Genomic DNA, 19,863 nt, shown 5'->3' with positions numbered 1-19,863 from the left:
GCGGAACTGCCTTTACTGCTTGTTGGAAGCATATCAGATGGGAGTGGAGTGGACATGTTGATGATGCTGTGTCCACCAGACCATCATAGTTGGTACACACTACATTCTAACTTAGAGCAAAGGTAGTTAGGATACTGAGTGGTTAGTTAGGTGGTGTTGGTATGAACAACCATTCAAGAGTTTATTACTATTTGGATTATAATTAATGAGGCACTCAACCTTCTAACAGAATTAAAAAGGTCTAAGTGTGAGCAACAAAATAAAACTCAATCTTTGTGGTTTTTCATTTCTGAGATGGCTAAGACAGGTAGACTAGGGTGTACTTGCTTTGAAACCAACTTAATGTTAAACAAAGGGAAAAATATGTTTTTCAGGGGGTAATTCACACCCTTCCTCTATGCATGTATATGTAGAATTTTAGGGAGCTATGATCCATAAATGACAACTGCCTATGAACGGGAAAGCCACTAAAGCATACAACTCACACAACTAGCAAAAATTAACATACAGTTAACATTTTCTTATTTTAACAGGAGTGTTTTTATGTACTGAACTTCTCCACTCTGTGATGTATATTCTCTGTTCTTCTAAATTTTAAGAATCTAATATTCATTTATCCTAAAATGAAAATGATTGATTTCATTAAAACACCAACAGAGACAATTGAATACAAAAGTAGTGATATACAACTACCAACACCATTACAGACAACGAAAATCATAGTGATGAAGTTATAGGAGAAGGATGAAGAAATAAAAATCGTGTGAGAATGAGATCAAACCAGAGGAGTTTGTTCTAAAAGGGAGTTGCTCAACGGGAATGACATCGGAGTGGGAAAAATCGTGTGAGAATGAGATTCTAGGACTCACAGAAGAGGAAGAAACTCCACAGTTTTCTGAGCAAAGATCAACTGCCATTTGGTTGAAAAGTTTGGAAGTTGGAAGAAAGGTCGAAGGATAAAAGAAAAAGAAAAGGGTTTGATTAGAGAAACACGAGAGTACAACATAGGATTTAAATGGTTGGAAAAGTTAGCAGAGCATGGTAGGTATATAGTGAGAGGATTTTGAATTGTTACCTTGATAAACTAGTGCTTTTAATTATTGATTGTTGTAGTTTTATCGGATGGGGGGTGGGATTCCCGTGTTTAACAGTATGTCCTTGTTACGACATTTAATATTATATGGTGGAATTAATGAAATATATTATAAATATGGACATTCTTCCAAGTGGCTTGCATATGAGGATCACTGAAAATTGAAGCTGGCTTGGAACTTGGTTTTGTCCAACCACGGACTTTGTCTTAGATTCATGTCAAAGTTTTGGCTTTATCATGCACAAAAATCACTACAATATGAAGCCCTGGTCGGTTCAACCCTTGGTAGATAATCTCAACAGCAGAGATATTTCATCCCATAGATCCATTATTATTTACCCCTCTTGTTTTATACATTATTGGTCAAAGATCTAAGTAGTAGAAGGTTTTTATTTTGCAGAATAATATATTGTTGAATATTTATGACAGTGATAATTCAGTCTATTTAAGATGTTATCATGGAAATTTGTGTGCTGGCATCGCTGTCCAATCTTGGTTCACATATATTTGCTCCACTTGTTCAAATTATGCCACCCACTCTCTTCACTATCTTGCCCTATTTCTTCGTACTGCATACAGATCTTGGTGTCCTCTCTCCCCTTGCTGGAGGATACAAGGCCATTATTTTGTTTGGATTTTGACTGACGTACAAGGAGTTTAACAATCATAGTGTCTCCTTTTTGCCATAAAAGTGGATAAATTATTTCTGTACATCTCAAGTCCAAGAAATGAAAGAGAAGATTAGATCTAATCTTCTCTTTCTCCATTCTCACACACACATCCATTTAATTACTCTTATTTCCCATTTTCTATACTTACATATAAATCTCACACTTTCATTTCATTAATCAATCCTAATTATAATACATGTATTTCTATTTATTATTCATTATTCATTAGTCTTCTTACAACACCTATTTCCAATCCGTTTACAGGTAAAAATCTAAATACTTGTTTTTAGTTTTTAAGATATCAGAATAAAAATCTAAATCCTTTTACTGGTTATACAACTTTCTTCAAATGACTAGTACCTTGTATCCTGACTTAGTTAAAGGTTTATATGCGAATGCTAGATTAGAAGATGGAATTATTGTATCAGAGTGAGAGGGATAGATTTGGTCCTGAATAATGATGTATGGACTATTGTTGGTTTTGGGTTAGGCGGGATGAAATCTCATAACCCAAGTATAGACTTTGCACTTTTGACCCTGGAAAATATAATAACCCAAAGATCAGATTTTGAAGATAGTGAAAGTATACTACTGTTTTTGCTACTGTTTTTGCACACATCTTAAGTTTAAATATAAGTATACTACTGCCAACTTAATAGTTTGTCTCTTTATACAAATGCAATGTTTTTAATGTTGGCATCATTGATTATGTTGTATGTAGGAAAAAATTCAAACATATGAATCTACAATATCGTCTCAATCAAAAGAAATATCAAGTTTAGATTCATTAGCTCATGTTTTAGGAAGCCAAGAGCATTGTGGTCGTGTTCGCGGTCTAGGTTTGGGTCCTTGCCCATCTAAAGTCTTTGGAGTCCATGCTCGTTCTCATTTTGGATCATCTTCATCTACTCCTTCTAATGTTGAATTACAAGCTCAGGTTAATGAATATTTAAATATTTATTTGGTTTGTTCCCTGTAAGATTAACATGTTAGGTATCATATTTCTCACTTTTTAAATAAATTTTTTTGTTATAGGTATCTTCATTGACTTCTTCTAATGTTAAATTAGAATCTCAGGTTAATGAATATTTACTTGGTTTATTCCTTTTAAGATTAACATGTTAGGTATCATATTTCTCACTTTTTAAATAAATATTTCTGTTATAGGTATCTTCATTGACATCACAAGTCAATGAAATGAAGGCAATGATGACACTTTTGTTGCAAAATCATCAAGGTTCATTGCCTTCACAGTTTGTAGTATTTCAACGATCATCGGTAATAATTATTAAATTTATTTGTATGATTTTTTTAATTAAATATATTATCGACTAACTATTATGTTATATTGTAGGTATCTGATCAAGGGAGTGGGCCAAACAATAGATGTAATGAAGAAGAAAATTAGATATTGTTATTGAATATTTTTATGAGTCATACTTTTAGTATTGAACATTTGTATTGAACATCTATATTGAACATATGTAATGAACATCTTTATTTTTAATTTTTATGCATGAACAATTAGTTGTATGAATGATATTAGGTTGAACAATATAGTTTATTTTATACAATATTATTCAATTTTAGTTCATATTAATTTATTGTTTGTTTTGTCAATAAAATCATTTTTATCATAATCTAATTTTATCACAATAAAAAAAGAATGAACTGTATAAATTCTCGGCGGTTTTAACCCCAGTAAACTACACATGCAAAATAGGGACGGTTTTGAGATAACCCTAGCTAGTTCCGGCGGTTTTTGAGTAACCCCGTAATTCCCGGCGGTTTTCACAGAACCCCCGCTAATTCCGGCGGTTTTTGAGTAACCCCGTAATTCCCGGCGGTTTTCACAGAACCCCCGCTAATTCCGGCGGTTTCGACAAAACCTCTGGTAATTCCGGCGGTTTCCGGAAACCCCCGCTAGTACCGGCGGTTTTTTCCAGAACCGCCGGTACTTACTTGGCGACGGCCGTGTTCCCAACGGTTGGTCCAACCGCGGGAAATGTGATTTGCGGGGGTTAAAACCGCCGGTAATATTGAAAAAAACCCCCGGTAAAATTACATATTTTTGTAGTGATAGATGTGACAACTCTAACTATCAAGGTTTAAAACCCTTGCAAAATGGTGTGCAGAGATTAAAAACTTCTAAGAATCGAAAAAAAAGAATTCATTAAATAATAATTTATTTATAGTAAATTTTGTAAATATTTTAACTTTAATTATATAATTTGCATATGTAAAAGGTCATATCAAATAAAAAATAATTTTTACAAAATGTCACTGAAATATTTAGACTGATTAGAATAAACTACCACCATAAAATATTTAAGATTATTAGAATAAAATATCACTGTAAATATTTATATCTAGTAACAATCAACTTATTGCACTATACAGAGTATATCGGTCCGTCCATCGAAGTTCATGATAGACCACCAGCTGACATGGTGTCGATCGGTAGACGTCGGTCGGTTGAGATAATCGGTCAGTCGTACAACAACAGTCAATAGTATATTTGGGAGCATTAAGGATTAATTAATAAATTTAATTACCATATTAAATATGAATATATATATATATATATATATATATATGTTTAGGCAGGATTTAGAACCCTAATCCAAAACATTCAAAGTTATTTGCTTTCGATGTGCAGTTGTGCTGTCTTCTCTCTTCTTGTCCGAGCTACGGGGAAGGGTGCCTGCAAAAGACACTCTAACGCTCAAGTCAGTGACTGTGCATAATAATCTTGTAATCAAGATTTAGTTATCAGAACTTTAAGTTCCAATTCAAGTTCAAGTTACCTGTCTCCTTTGCCAGAAATATATTTATAAATTATAAAGAGCTTACCGTTGGGTCTAACTCATTAACCACCAATGAATGACTATTAATTATCAATAAATGATAATTATCCTCATTAACTCCCCGGCAGTTATTACCATTAATTACCTTAACGGCTGATCTAATCGATCGGTTCACTGATCTGAGAGGTATCATCGGTCGGACTGATTTTACCGATCGGTTCATTGACCTGCGAAGTATCATCGGTCGGACTGATCTTACCGATCGGTCGGCTATGAGCCCATAGTAACATAAGCCCCCCAAGCCTAGCAAAATTTGATATTGCGTTGGGTTTATAAAGTTATATCGATCGGTAGTAGATTTTACCTGAGTTTATATTCTCGCTAGCATGCGTTCTTTATCACCCGAGCGGGTTTTGCGCTAATAGTTCCCCGACCAAGGCGAGAGTTCACAAAAGAGCTTGCTTGAGCTTGCTTTGCCACATGATTTAGGTCTTAGGAGCTCTCTAGAAGCGTGCCCTAAGACCAAGGTGAGAGCTCACGAAGAGACTGCCTCACCCGCTCGGTGTGAGAGCTCACGAAGAGACTGCCTCACCCGCTCGGTTGCTCAAGGTGTGCCAAGTAGTTTGTATACAGAGTCTTGTTATCTGCACCGAAGAAAAAACAACATACAAATTTCGAACGATTAGAAAACTGTAGCTGAATTTAGTTTGAGTTGAGACCGGTCGTGACCGCTCGGTCAACAATATTGAGGCCGGACGTGACCGGTCGATCAAAAATGACGAGGCCGGACTTGACTGCTCGGTCAAAGATGACGAGGTCGAACGTGACCGCTCGGGCAAAATGTACCTGCTTTAGAGTCTTATGACCTGCAAAATAAAATGATTATATTGTATAACATCACTCGGAAGATGTTAAAGAAGAGGCAAGGTGTTCGGTGCTCGGTTGAGAATCAGTTTGGCTCTTTAGCTCTTGGCTCTCAGAAAGTTATTTGACATTAACTTGATTGGCTACGTCAGATGGCCCAGTAAGTAAAATCTGTTTGGTTTCAATTCTTTGATAGTTTGTGCTTATTTCAGACGAACGAGCAAGTGAGACCGCTTGGTCAAAAAATGTTGAGGAGAGACGAACGAGCAAGTGAGACCGTTCGGTAAAAAGTGACGAGGCCGGACGTGACCGCTCGGTCAAAAATGTCGAGGTCGGACGTGACCGCTCGCTCGAGACGTGACCGCTCGGTCGGAAAATGTTGAGGCCGGACGTGATCGCTCGCTCGAGACGCTAAGAGTTGAGGTGTCAAATGTTCCCTACCGATCGACTGCTCAATATTGGCCAAGTAGTTTGTATACAGAGTCCTATCATAGTCAGCTGTGGAAACAAACTTCACCAAAGGCTCATTAGATACATAATCAGTTAGGCAACGCTGCCTCAATAACTGCATAACTCCACGGGGAATGATTCTTTGCGCCAACATTTGCCTGAAATCCAAGGGCAGCGGAAGAGATAACATGATGGCAAGTCCTCGAGTTCCATGCTCTAGGTTCTCTTAGTTCCAGAATCCACTAGTCAGCATAGCAAGAGACAAGTGATAATACACAATCTGATTTTACGTCCGAAGAAATAAAATTAAGCTAGTTAAAGTTGTAAGACCAAACGGCCAGACAAGAGAACCGTTCTGCTTTCGGTTGGATGACCAGAATGGGGAAACCCATATTAAGATGTGTCAGACACATCAATGTCTCACACTTTTGTTGCCTGCAAAAGAGCTAAAGTCATTAATCGTGATTACTGTGATCTCTGTAGTTTCGATGAACGCCTCGTAGGCATCTTCTTTGATGTTAGCATTTGTGTCCGTAGGCCTGCTGGGCAATCCGCAACATGTAAAAGAGCAAGATTAATCACCCTAGAAACTCGTTTCGACAATTCTTCCAATAAGCTTGTACTAGTACGCATCCCAGGACATGTGCCTCGACGCGCTTAGCGGGTTAAACTCCATCGCTGCTCGCGGCTCTCTTCAGGAGATATAGGCCACCACGGGGAATTCCAGGGGGTTCACCATCAACGTCTTGGCTGTCGCGATGAAGATCCCTCCGCTGTCGTCGCAGTTCGAGAAACCGAACCAACACCGGCGGCTGTTATGACTTTCGTAGTGGCTGGGCGCGACGAAGTGATGGTCGCTAGGGGAGAATACCAAATCAACGTTTGATGCTGTGTTGGCAAAGGACGGCGCAGAAGTTGGACCGGACGGCGCCGAAGTTGGATCGGACGGCGCCGCGGATGGCGCGGACGGCGCGAACGGCGCAGCGGATGGCGCGGACGGTGCCGCAGTCGTTGCGTCCGCAAGCGTTACTTGCATGATTTCCAATCACTATGATAGTGGCACCCTCTCCCGCGTGCTTCTCCCTCGGCCGCCGCTCCACGGCAGCCGCTACTGTCGTCCCCCCACACTAAGCCAAAAGCCCTCTGCCATCGGCGACGTAAGACGAGCGAGAGATCTTGGAGTGGTCAAACTCTAACGCGCTGACAGCAGATCAGCACAACGGACCCGTGAGGCTCAATTGGAGATTTAGGAATGGCGGGGGCGAATTCAAGCTTTCTTTTGGAGGATGCTTTGAATGTCTTTAAACAAATGAGTAGGAGAGGATTAACGGGCGAGATCGAGAATACGAGGGCGAGGGTGATGACGAAAGTAACAGTGCCGGCGGTGGATCGTTTGGGTTCATGTACATATCTTTCATTTTAATTAGTTTCCAAAGTAACTTTCTAATACATAAGAAAGGGGTTGTTCTGTGTGAGGAAGAAAAGTTTATACGAAAACATTACTTTTAACATCTTGGGGATATTTGTCAGCGGATGTGCTAGGTTGAGCCCCCCTAGGCTATGACCAACTAGAATGACCTTCTGATTAGGCAGAGTTGTGGCCAATAGCTGCAATAGTGGTTGATTGTACTCTTGTGGTTCCAAGAGTGGCTTCAGCTTGTGCTACCTCCAAGCTCCATGGCACCAGAACAAAATGCTTCCTATCTTTACAATGTCCTTTTCTCCCTGTAGCTTTATCAAGAAAAGTACACCAACTAAAGATAAATCTTGAATAAATATTCATCTCAGGTACGTCATTAATCTCGTACTTTGTTCCTGAGTAAATCTTTTTAATAATATAATATTGAATTAAATTATTCAATAATAATAAAATAACTCTAGAATGGTTTTACAGGAAACAATGATGTGTTTAAACAAAGCCAAGTGTTCGTGAGTGGTGAAGCTGGTTGGTTGGTGGTGAAATAATTGTACAACATGTAATAAAGCTTGCAAAATGCAGTTTTATAAAAATAATATGAAAAAAGGTATGAAAATAATTCTGGAGCATGTGATAAAGCTCACAACATAAGATAAAGCACGGAGCATGGGAAATTGTGCTGGTGAAATCTGCACAGCACAATGTGCCACCTAAGAAACCATCGTCTTTAGTATTTCCTGTACCCCTATGTCTTTTTATAATAAAGTGATATTTCAAGTTGTGAAATACTTTCACTCCTAACACGAAGAGCTTTCCATCCTCCGCCTTTTGGATTATCTCAAGCTTCGGCGTGGAGTGATGGCGGTTTCAGGATCAGTCATGGCGGGATTTATGAGATCTATTTCGTAGATTCTCGGATAATGTTTTTCCTGAAAATTCCTTAAACAAAAACATGTCATTAGAAATTACTATTAAATTTTTGGTTTGTGTTACCAGAGTATTGATCCGAAGTAACGATGTAGAGAGCGAGTGCTCGTCAGGCTCCTAGTGGCCAAAAGGGGATGCCGCTCGGGTCTCACGGTGGGCGCCAAAATGTTTCTGTTGAATGGGACCGGGGACACTCCTGCTACCTCCGTCCGGAAACACTCCTCCTCCTCTGATCGGTCTTCCTCTTCTCGCCTCCTCTGCGCTCGGTCTCGATGTAAGGGTGTGGACCTGCAGCAAACACTCCGACGCTCAAGTCAGAATGGGCTCTCGCATGTCTATAATTATCAAATTGAACAGATATTTTACCTTCCCCTTTGACTTCTATTTATACAATTACAGGGAATATTATTCATTAATTTACCTTTTAATGGCTTTCAATGCTTACTTTGAATGCTCGACAAGGACCATTACCTCCTTAACCACGCATTCAAGAGCCTTTAACGGCTGTCTGCCATCTCCTTTTCTTGCGCTCACCCGATCGGTTATTTTACGAAACACCCGACCGGTTGCCTTTCTTCGATAGTAACGCAAGCCACAGTCCGCTGTCTATCCTCGGTAACAACACAGTCTGTGGTCGGTCGCCTACTCTCGGTTATATCCCAAACCACGGTCGGTTGCCTACCGACGGTAGTAACACAAGCTTCTAAGACCTAAACCGAGCGGGTGAGGCAGTCTCTTCGTGAGCTCTCACCTTGGTCTTAGAGCACGCTCCTCGAGAGCTTCTAAGACCTAAACCGAGCGGGTGAGGCAGTCTCTTCGTGAGCTCTCACCTTGGTCTTAGAGCACGCTCCTCGAGAGCTTCTAAGACCTAAACCGAGCGGGTGAGGCAGTCTCTTCGTGAGCTCTCACCTTGGTCTTAGAGCATGCTCCTCCAGAGCTTCTAAGACCTAAACCGAGCGGGTGAGGCAGTCTCTTCGTGAGCTCTCACCTTGGTCTTAGAGCACGCTCCTCGAGAGCTTCTAAGACCTAAACCGAGCGGGCGAGGCAGTCTCTTCGTGAGCTCTCACCTTGGTCTTAGAACACGCTCCTCGAGAGCTTCTAAGACCTAAACCGAACGGAACTAGTGCGCAGATAAACCAAGCAGGAAATGAAAAGCTAAGTACGAAAAGACAATTAAGACAGGAAAATACAAGTACAAGAACAAAGGTAAGACGACAGAAGGAAAGTGAATTCTTCATTGATCACAAAAGGTTGTTACAAGTACAATGTTTCAAAACATAAAATCCTAAGTCTAGGCGCTTAGGATTGGCCTGCGGTTTCAACGACCTCCCCTACCACCTCAACGGCAACTTCGACATCCGGACCGACTAAAGGGCAAGGTGGGGGAACATGGATGGGAACCAACTTGACACCACCATCATGCTCACGTCGATACGGGGATCGTCAGTAAGCACTTGGAAAAGAAGGTGACATTGAGCGAGAGCTTTCTCAAAGCCGAGCACATGCTCGTTTAATACTTCATCACCTAGCAGCTTGACTTCGGCCAGGAGAGAATCCCGTTCGGTAGCCAATGTGGTGTTGGAAGTAGTGGCTTTCTGAAGGTCCAGCTGGGCATCATCCAAAGACCGTTGCAAACGGCGCTGAGTAGCACGAGCTTCGGTTAACAGTGTGCTGGCTTTTTTCTTATCCTCTTCTGCTATCCGTTCGGTTTCGGCCAGCCGAAGAGTAAGGTCCTGGTTGGCCTTAACAGCAGATTCGAGCTTCTCTTGGAGTGATTGAAGCTCGGCGGAAGCAGAAGCTTTCTTATGGGCAGCATAGGCCTGACATAAGGCCGCCCGTGCCGTCAGCTCCATAGACATGTTGGAGGCCTCTTCTTCGGTCATCCCATTGACCAAGGCCTTGTCTGTTGCGAAATGGTCGAAGTGGAGATGTTTGGCCACCCAGGAGTTGGGATCTAGCAGACTGGGGAGAGGAGGTCCGTCGGGCAAACTTCTTTTAGCAGGAATGGACTCCGCAGAGGTGTCCCGAGCGGCTTTTCGTTTCCCTTTCTTCTTAGGGGGGGACTTGGAAGGAGGAGCTGGAGTGACAACAGTATCAACTAGAGGCGGAGGAATGGCAGGTTCGGCGGTGGTAGACGGGGCGTGGGAAGAGCTCCCGCCCGGTTTTCTCAAGTCGCCCCCTCGTTGAGCGAACAGGCGGGCGAAGGTGCTACCCTGGACGGATCCATCTTCGATAAGTAATCTGCAAAGGCAAACGAAAACTCAGATAAGTTCAAAGGGCTGCTCAGTAAAGGACGGCCAAAAGTAGCTTACCGAACACATTAGAAGGCAGGTTCTTGTTGCCAAGAAACCCGATCAGAACACGGCATGAGGACTTGGGGGGTAGCTGACAAAGCTGACTGATTAAATTCAGGTCCTCGGTACTCATCTGCGGCTTGGGCCAGGAGAGGACCTTCCGAGGGTCGAGGGTCCAGTAATGAGGAAACTTGGCATCCCGGACGGGGCCGGGGTTGCGAAAACTTGCATAGCCAGCCTCCGTCGGCACGACTTTAAAAAAGTGACTTTTAAAGTCTTTATAGGAGCTGTTGTAAAGAGTCAGCAGATGCTTATTCCCGACCGTCCGCAGGGATACCCACGGTTTGGTAGGGTGTGGTTGCACGTGGAAAAAATAGAGGAAAGCTGGGGGAGTTGGCTTAAGCGCCAAGCCAGTGCAGATAGCAGAAAAGGCTTGCATGAAGGCCCACCCGTTCGGATGAAGCTGAGTAGGAGCCAAGTTGAGGGTTTTCAATACACCCATCTGAAAGTCAGTGAAGGGTAGGAGAACCTTCAGATCTTTAAATAAGGTGGCGTAAGCATAGAAGAAATCAAAGCGGTAGTTCTCCCGACCGTGGCAGACGCGTTCGGTCCTCTGACAGAGAGCAAGCTTGAATTGTCTCGCGTCGTTGGCATTCTTGACCAGACAGGTGCGAGTGACCAGACTCCGGAATGCGTCACGATTGTAGAAGGAGGAAGGGATCTGCCTCACTTCGTCAGGCACCCAGTCATAGCCGGGGACAGGAGGCCAATCTCAGGGCTTCCCGTCCCAAGCACCGGTGGAGTCCACATGAATGGCGACTTCGTCCGGGGAATCACTATCTACCAGAAGATCGGAGGAGTTCCCGGAGGGAGAAGCCCTAGCACCGTGACCAGCAATGGCCGTTATGGAGGTCGACGGACTGACATTGTCTTCATCAGCATACCCCCTCCCCTCGTTGCCGGAAAGATCAAACGACATGAGTACCTGAGAGAATGGAAGTAGAGAGACTCGGAGGAAGAGAAGAGGCTAGCGACGGCAAGGAGAGTAGAGACAGTAATAAACTAGGGTGAAAAGAAAGGTATTTATACTTAGGGTAAAACTCACTCAACGGATAAATCTAGAACGTCAAAGGTCGCGAGATCTGACGGTACAGGAGATGTGACGTTTCGGTGATGGGAGGATCTGACGGTTTAGGGGGGGAAGACGTTTCGTTTTTTCACATTTCCCGCCTAAATGTTACAGGCGAGACTTATCAATTCCCACCAGAACACATGGCCAAATTTCGCTAAGGGGAAAGGAAGGCCGAACAGAGGACACTTCAAAACCCTACGCAAAAGTAATGTTGCTAGGGCTTGGGGGGCTTGTGTTACTACCGTCGGTAGGCAACCGACCGTGGTTTGGGATATAACCGAGAGTAGGCGACCGACCACAGACTGTGTTGTTACCGAGGATAGACAGCGGACTGTGGCTTGCGTTACTACCGAAGAAAGGCAACCGGTCGGGTGTTTCGTAAAATAACCGATCGGGTGAGCGCAAGAAAAGGAGATGGCAGACAGCCGTTAAAGGCTCTTGAATGCGTGGTTAAGGAGGTAACGGTCCTTGTCGAGCATTCAAAGTAAGCATTGAAAGCCATTAAAAGGTAAATTAATGAATAATATTCCCTGTAATTGTATAAATAGAAGTCAAAGGGGAAGGTAAAATCTCTGTTCAATTTGATAATTATAGACATGCGAGAGCCCATTCTGACTTGAGCGTCAGAGTGTTTGCTGCAGGTCCACACCCTTACATCGAGACCGAGTGCAGAGGAGGCGAGAAGAGGAAGACCGATCAGAGGAGGAGGAGTGTTTCCGGACGGAGGTAGGAGGAGTGTCCCCGGTCCCATTCAGCAGAAACAATATATATAATATTAATGAATAATTAATGAATTTGATTGTTTAAAAATATATTATATTAAGGAATAGATAGTAGGCTTGGGTGAGTATCAAACCTATAAATATTTCAGGTAAAGACACTTTTTTTCATAATCATATTAAAACCTGCTTCAGAAATATATAGCGGAAAAGTATTTTCTCCAGATGAACCATCCATCGAAAAAAATTACTTCAGGAGTTGAATAATCAGGAGGGGAGCGAAGGAAGTATGTTCAACCTCAACCCTTTCAACTGAAAAACAAACGGAAACAATAACTAACAATATTTAATAAAATACTAAGTATATTGAAATATTACAATAATCTTATTTTATGATTCAAGCATCATATAAAATAATTATATTGAGATTTTGAAACAACCTTGTGTTAAATTATTTTATTTTAAAATCATTCTTTTGAAAATATCTCACTTAAAATTTCTGAAAATATAAAATGTTTCTCATTAAAAAAACCTCTATTCATTTTTTAAAACAAACAGGATTTCATACTGAAAATATGTTTTATATATCACAGCATATATTTCGAATGCAAATTCTTTGTAAAAAGACATTTTGTTTTTATATTTTTAAACGAAAAGCTAGTTTATTAAACTTTTATGATTTATAAATTTCATTATATTGTTTTTCAATAATAAAATAGTTAAAAATAAAAATAATAATGATAATAATGATTATGTTACATTACATACATTTTATAATCTTTTCTACAAAGATAATGGAAGTATACATAAACTTAAACAATATAGTATATATTTTATAAAATACTATTTGATTTTGTGAAGGTTGTGATCCTTTTTAAATTCTTTTTATACCAAAAGAAATTATTTCATTAAGTTTATAAATTCAATAAATTTTTTGAGTATGTAAATTTATTAAATTTGTGATTGTCAATTTTAGATAATACAAGAGAACAACTTATGAGATTATGAAATTATTTTCATAAACCTGCTCTCACTACAAAAATAATGTATTACAAGAGCGATTTATTACCAGCAGTTCCGGGAATATCGGATCGGGTAATTTTTGGCAGTTTTCACCAAAACCACAATTATATTTTACCTTTTTTAAAAAAATATATTTTCGGCGGTTTTATTCTAAACTGCCATTAAGTTTTCAATTAATTTTTTCCCGCACTCGCCTTTACTATTCCCTGACATTCCTCTGTTATTCTTTTCCATTCTCTATTTCCAATTTTCCTCTCTGTCTTCACAGTTGAGCATATGGTTCTCCAGTCCAGCATTCACTTGCCATCTTGACTCCTGTTCATAGTCACAGTTCACAGTTCAGCATCTTCTTCTCCACTTCACTTCTCCACTTCTCGACTTCCACTTTTTCGCGATTCGTTAGGGAGTGTGCGACGGTGTTCTTCGTTCGTCTTTGGCCTCTCACCGGTAAGTTCTCTTCTTCTGAAATATCTAATTGCTTCGCCTGTAGTTTGAACTTTCCACTCTTCCGAAAATCCTAGAAATTAAGGATCCTAGTCCCTATTGGAATTTTACGAAATTAGTTTTACAAATGTAGATAGAAAATGAGGTTGAATGTAAAGAAAATGGGCTTGAATTTTACGAAATTAGCTTTCACTGTTTTCAAGAATCTCGTTGGTTTGTTCTACCTTGCTCTTTACTTTATATGCATTTTCAATTTTCCTATTAGGATTGTGACTTGCTGTTTTGTTAATTTGGCCATTTCGCATAAAGCATATCTGATAGTGAGCCACCTTCGAATCTTAACCTCTGCACTGTTGATCTTAGCGAGGAAACTAATTGGCTTAAATTAGTGAGTAAGCTTTCATCGCTTTCATCACTTTCATTACTTGTTCTGACTTCTTGTTAACTTAAAAACTTGAGTTTGTCTCTCCATTATTCTAATTTTACCGCCGTCCAGTTCTTGATCTTTCTGGCAATGAATTAAAGTCAGAGTTACCTAAGTGGCTATTCAATCTTAGTTCCACTATCTATAGTTTATAACTTAGTTCAAATTCTTTGATAGGACATCTACCTAGGGATTTGTTAAATCTTCGAGAACCGGAAGACCTGGTTATGGAAGACAATAACTTTGATGGACCCATTCCAGATTGGTTAGGTGAATTCAAACATTTAAAAACTCTTTCTCTTGTTATGAATTTTGTTTAAGGGTGAAGTTTTGGTTGTAAACTAAAGTGGTTAGGTTAGGTAGGGATGATGACATAGATGGTAGCTGTGTTATCCGCCCCAGAACATCAAGTCGTTGGGTTTGAGTAAAGGTGGGTGTGAAAGGGTTGCTTCTTTATGCCCAATATTGAAATGAGATAAGAAGGGAAACACCAGTGTCCACCTTCAATCATTCATCACTGGTAAATGTGGTATCTCAGTTAGTCTTTCCAACTTTCACAATTTTTTTTGTCTAGTTTCTAAGCTTTTGAATGGGACGCGTTGGTAGGTGAGGACTAGTGCCTTGATCAGTTACCATTTACCAGCTTCGTTGCCCTTTGCATGGGACCACGATTCCATGTGGTTCCACACCATCCAAGCAAAAAAGCTACTACTGGTTGAGGGAAGAAAGAAAAAGGATGTTTCTGATTATGATAACGTTATCCTCCCAATAGCAATTAGAGAATATCTTACATAGGAAAAGCTACAAGTGCCACGGTAGCACAAAATCTCAAATCCATTATCCATTCTCTGAGCTTCAACCTCTTGAGCAGAATCTTCAGTTCAGACCAAGGCAACTCCTGAGATGGGTTCTGCTTTTGTTCCGATGGCTTTGTCTCTGACCTCTGTCACGCACCGCAAGCCTTCATCTCAAGCCTTCATCCCAAGCCTTCTTCAGGCCATTGCCCCCACCACAACCAAAGAGAACCTTCTAAAAAAAGCCACCGTCAAACTCCAACCCTCAAATTAATGCATCTTTGAAGGAGAAGGCAGTGACAGGACTCACAGCCGCAACCTTCATAACCTCTATGGTGATCCCAGAGGTGGCTAATGCTGCTGGATCCGATTTCTCCCCTTCTCTCAAGAACTTTCTACTCAGCATGTTCGCCGATATGGTCGTGCTGGTAGCCATATTTGGAGCAGTTGTTGGAGTAGTGACAACAATAAGTCAAAGGTAAGTTTGGAATAATAGTCCAGTGACTCTAGCATTACATAAAGACTTAGTTGTATGCATTCTAGGTTCTGTCATGGGAAAATGGGTGTTTACAAAGGATAAATACGTATAGCTTATAAGTTTTATTTTATATATATTTGACAGGAGTACAAATTAATTGCATTAGAACATCTTTAAATAATAATAGCATTTAACTTACATAAAAGATCTTAAAAGAAAACTTTAATGGGTCCCAGTCCTTCTGAAATACATAGCTTATAAATATGACCTGCACATTGTAAAAGCTTATGTCAAATAAGAAAAAAATACTATCCACTAAAGAATCAGGAGATGCTAGATTGAAAACTTACCGTAGCATAAATACTTGACATGGTGGCATATAATACAACAAACAAAGAAAGCCTTATAATTCCAATAACCAATACAATTATTTATCTACGAGCAGTGATGATCCTACATCAAATTTAGCAACCAACAAAAAGGTCAAAATGAATCCTTGTTTTGTGAACCGACATGGTAAATCGAACTCAAAGTAACTTAACCTACCATTTTCAAAATACACCTTCTGCAAACTCGACAATGATGTGTCCTCGGAGGTTTATACATAAATCATTTGTCACATTTCTTCGGTGTTTCGTTCTAACAGATCAAATAAAGTAGATCATCAATATGAAAGAAAAAATAACAATATCAACATCTTAATCTTTCATGATGCTTGATGTGTTACTATGCTTTTGGATATGTTATACTGTCAATTTATGTGGTTTATTTTCAACCTCTAGAACTGTCCTAACTAGCAATAGGCCGAACCAATGTTGGTGTATGTACTTAGCTTGATTTTGCAGCATTTAGAGTTAATCAGATTGGGAATGAGAGGGACCCTGTTAGACAGTTTCCCGTGGTGGATTCTGCAGCATATTCTAGTCTAGAGTAGCATTTGGTTTGGCCCATTTCAGTGGGTTTCATTGGCTAATTCTGCAGTATTTACTTGACTAGTTTAAGAGTCCAATAGGTAACCAAGTTTGGTTGAGCAAGTTAGCACTTGAGAATGGTTAATTATAGGGAGTATTCCAGGGCTGGTCTGCGGCATTAAAACAGTCAGTTTAGCGCCTTTAGCAGCCAAGTATGGTAAAATCGTGTTGGTAAAACAATATTTAGTATAAAACAATTTATCCTCAACCTTCATCCTGTTTAAGAAAACCTCACCCCAGAGACAGTAAGCCACGTCATGCCCAAAAATGAATCTGGCACTTTCATTTTCAGTTTGAATTTGAAACAGTGATGATTTCTTTTCAAGATCAAGTAGATTTAGTTGTGGTTGTATATATCAGCATAATCTGAGTTGTCCATTGAACTGTTAACTTGTGTCAATTTGGTTATCAGTCAATCAACTTATTTAAATTAGTTTTCGTGATTTCTAGTCCCTACTTTATTAGGAGGAACATATAAAACAAAATATTCTTAATTTATTGTTGCATTCCTTTAGTCAACAATATTATAATATTATAACTATGTAGGGTAACTACTTAGTGTTCAATTCTTCAATCCTATAATCAACTGGGACTATTTCATCTTTCAAATTTATGACTAAGTTTGTATAGGACTAGGACTTAGTTTGTTTAGTAAATTCTTGTTATGTAGTTAACTTCATTCAATATGGTCACTTATTCTAACCTTCCAATTCTCTTATCATGAACAGAGCTCATTTTAATGGACAAATCATGGATAGACATGCCTCGAAATACAAGTCAATATATGGCAGGATTGAATACTTTTTTGGACTTCGCATTCAGTAATAGTGGTGTTAGGGGAAAGATAATATGCCCATGTCAGAAATGCAATTTTAAGAAATGGCAATTTCGTGAAGTAGTATATGAGCACTTAATTGTTAAACCTTTTCCAAAAGGGTATACAATGTGGCTTCTACATGGGGAGAGAAGAATAAATGAAGTAGGTGTCACTACCCTATTATTTCCATACATCTTGTTTCACTACCCTATTATTAAATGTTGTATGTAGGAAAAAATTGAAGCATATGAATCTACAAACACATCCTCCTCTCAAACAAAAGAAACATCAAGTTCAAATTCATTGGCTCTTGCTTTAGGAAGCCAAGAGCATTGTGGACGCGTTTGTGGTCTAGGTTTGGGTCCTTGCCCATCTAAACTCTTTGGCATCCATGGTCATTGTCATAGTGGATCATCTTCAACTTCTCCTTCTTATGCAGAACTACAAACTCAGGTTTATACTTGTTTTGTTGTTTTTATCAATAATTTGTTTGCTAAAAAATATTCTTACTTTTCAAATAATTTTTTTCATTCAGGTATCTTCATTGACATCACAAGTCAATGAAATGAAGGCAATGATGACATTTATGTTGCAAAATTATCCTGGACAAGTTCCTTCACGTTTTAATATTTTCCAACCATCACCAGTAATAATTCTTAAACTTGTTTAATTATTTCTTTTTAATATATAATCTACTAACTATTATTTTATATTGTAGGTATTTGATCAAGAAAGCATGCCAAATGAGGAAGAAAATGAAGAACAAGATTGATCTTGTTATTCAAAACATTTTTTAATTTGTTATTCAGAACATGTTTATTTTTAATTTTTAGAAATGAACTTATGCTATTTCTTAGGTTTAATACTTATTTTGGTTTCTATTTTCGTCACTTTAGTTCAAAGTGGTAATAAACATTTTTACGACATTTAAAGTGATCCTGTTTTGTAAAATTTGTTCAATTTACTCATTTTCGTTGATAACATCAACATCTAAATCGTTAACAACCTAACGTCCATCTAAAAAAACAGAATGAGTTGTCATGCATTAGAACTCAGTAGTTGGCTCGTGATTTAATGGGACAGAAGTTGTGTTGTTTCTAATTTTGGTTGCACGATTTGGGTTTTCTATGGTGGGATTCTGGTTCTAGTTTTCTTTGTAGGTTTGGGCAAAGATGAATGTGTGAAGGGGAACACAAAAGAGGTGTGAGCTTGATTGCGCAAACTGTGGTTGATGATTCACGAGTGGCTATGTAATTTGGATGGTTATTTGTGTTTTGGTTTGCAAGTTTGCGAAGATAAAGGCGCAATGGAGGGATTTCGCGATTGTAGCGGAGAAGGTGAACTAGGGCTTTGTGTGGTGGGTGTTTCCATGGTTGTTTTTCTGGTTCTTTGATGTTACAGGTTAGGTGCAAAGATGAATGAGATTTTGCAGTGGTCTGGTTCGCGTGGAGGAGGCTCGTGGATCTGGATGATGGTTTGGGGATTTTGAGTTTTTTGGTCTCTGTTTGCAGATTGATGCATGATGGAGGGGATTTCGTGATTACAGTAGAGAAGGTGAACTAGGGTTTCGTGTAGGTGCTTCCATGGTTGTGTTTCTAGTTCTTTGATGTTGTAGGTTGGGTACGAAGATGAAGGAGATTTCGTTGTGGTTTGGTTCGCGTGGAGGAGGCTTGTGGATCTGGATGATGGGTTGAGATTTTTTTGTTTTTTAGTCTCTATTTGTAGGTTAATGCGCGAGAAGATGACGATGGAGAAGATGAGTGTCACCGGTGTTGTTCCCAACATGGTTGGTGCGTGACGGAGGAGGAAACCACTTTGACTTACCATGTTTCTACGTTACATTCCTTGAACATGCCACATACATGAAAAATTAACAACTCATTCAATATTTACTTGTAAGGACATTTCGTTGTTAATGAGTTAGAGGTCGTCAACGAAAAAAGTTAAATTAAAAATTTTTACAAAAAAAGAAAATCACTTTAAATGTCAAAAAAAAATTTGAGATTATTTGAACAAAAATAACGAAAATATAAATTAAAATAAATATTAAGTCTATTTTTTAAGTTGAGAAATTAATTGTAATTGTAATGTTTACATTTTATTTTATATAATAATTACTTTTGATTTTCAGATTAATTTGTTAATCAAATTATTTTAGATTAATTAATTTATTTTAATTAATCTAAAAATACAAGTAAGTTTCATGGAACCCTGCAAATATTGCCAATTTATGTGAAAACCCATGTAAATGGTTGCTATTAAATAAAGGGCAATGATACTTTGACAACATTTTTTTGATAACATTTTAACATTGTTTACGTGTCATTCTGTGATTGGTTCAAAATTATTTCACAATCAATAATAATAATCATTAACACCAATATAGACCAATCACAGAATGACACCTAGACAGTGTTAAAATGTTGTCAAAAAAATGTTGTCAAAGTATCATTATCCTTAAATAAATCCCCGTAACTAGCGACACTTTCTAAAATATCCTCACAAGTAATGACATTTACGAACAAAGCCTTCGGAAAT

The 19,863-nt window shown here is 39.2% G+C and overlaps 2 protein-coding genes across 3 annotated transcripts; both read left to right on the top strand.

Annotated features, from left to right (window-relative positions):
* The first annotated feature begins 819 nt into the window (after window positions 1-819).
* On the top strand, window positions 820-3,297 carry LOC124829484 (uncharacterized). Its single transcript, XM_088106513.1, has 5 exons — window positions 820-936; window positions 2,486-2,701; window positions 2,800-2,841; window positions 2,932-3,042; window positions 3,119-3,297. Exons 1-5 carry the CDS (start codon window positions 820-822, stop codon window positions 3,170-3,172), a joined length of 540 nt encoding a protein of 179 aa, XP_087962639.1. The 3' UTR covers window positions 3,173-3,297.
* Window positions 3,298-13,613: 10,316 nt separating this feature from the next.
* On the top strand, window positions 13,614-18,276 carry LOC124834301 (uncharacterized). Of its 2 annotated transcripts, none has more exons than XM_047308966.2 (5): window positions 13,614-13,844; window positions 17,237-17,487; window positions 17,557-17,778; window positions 17,861-17,971; window positions 18,044-18,276. In XM_047308966.2, exons 2-5 carry the CDS (start codon window positions 17,248-17,250, stop codon window positions 18,095-18,097), a joined length of 627 nt encoding a protein of 208 aa, XP_047164922.1. In that variant the 5' UTR covers window positions 13,614-13,844; window positions 17,237-17,247; the 3' UTR covers window positions 18,098-18,276. The 2 variants fall into 2 exon arrangements, with proteins under 2 accessions (XP_047164922.1, XP_087947993.1); XM_088091867.1 differs by lacking the exon at window positions 13,614-13,844 and adding an exon at window positions 14,796-15,537.
* Window positions 18,277-19,863: the final 1,587 nt, after the last annotated feature.

The sequence above is a fragment of the Vigna umbellata genome, chromosome 1 (assembly GCF_029865625.1).
Source record: "Vigna umbellata cultivar VRB3 chromosome 1, Vumbellata_1.0, whole genome shotgun sequence".
NCBI classification, from domain to species: Eukaryota; Viridiplantae; Streptophyta; class Magnoliopsida; order Fabales; family Fabaceae; genus Vigna; species Vigna umbellata.
The sequence above is the reverse complement of the archived record's forward strand: the minus strand, read 5'-3'. Positions and strand labels throughout refer to the sequence as shown.

Excerpts from the sequence above, each read along its gene's own strand:
- LOC124829484 (XM_088106513.1), top strand. The coding sequence starts at position 820 with ATGACATCGGAGTGGGAAAAATCGTGTGAGAATGAGATTCTAGGACTC. Across the intron at positions 2,842-2,931 it reads ATGTTAAATTAGAATCTCAG|GTATCTTCATTGACATCACA; the intron begins GTTAATGAATAT and ends TTTCTGTTATAG. Across the intron at positions 3,043-3,118 it reads TAGTATTTCAACGATCATCG|GTATCTGATCAAGGGAGTGG; the intron begins GTAATAATTATT and ends GTTATATTGTAG.
- LOC124834301 (XM_047308966.2), top strand. The coding sequence starts at position 17,248 with ATGGACAAATCATGGATAGACATGCCTCGAAATACAAGTCAATATATG. Across the intron at positions 17,488-17,556 it reads GGGAGAGAAGAATAAATGAA|GAAAAAATTGAAGCATATGA; the intron begins GTAGGTGTCACT and ends TGTTGTATGTAG. Across the intron at positions 17,779-17,860 it reads ATGCAGAACTACAAACTCAG|GTATCTTCATTGACATCACA; the intron begins GTTTATACTTGT and ends TTTTTCATTCAG.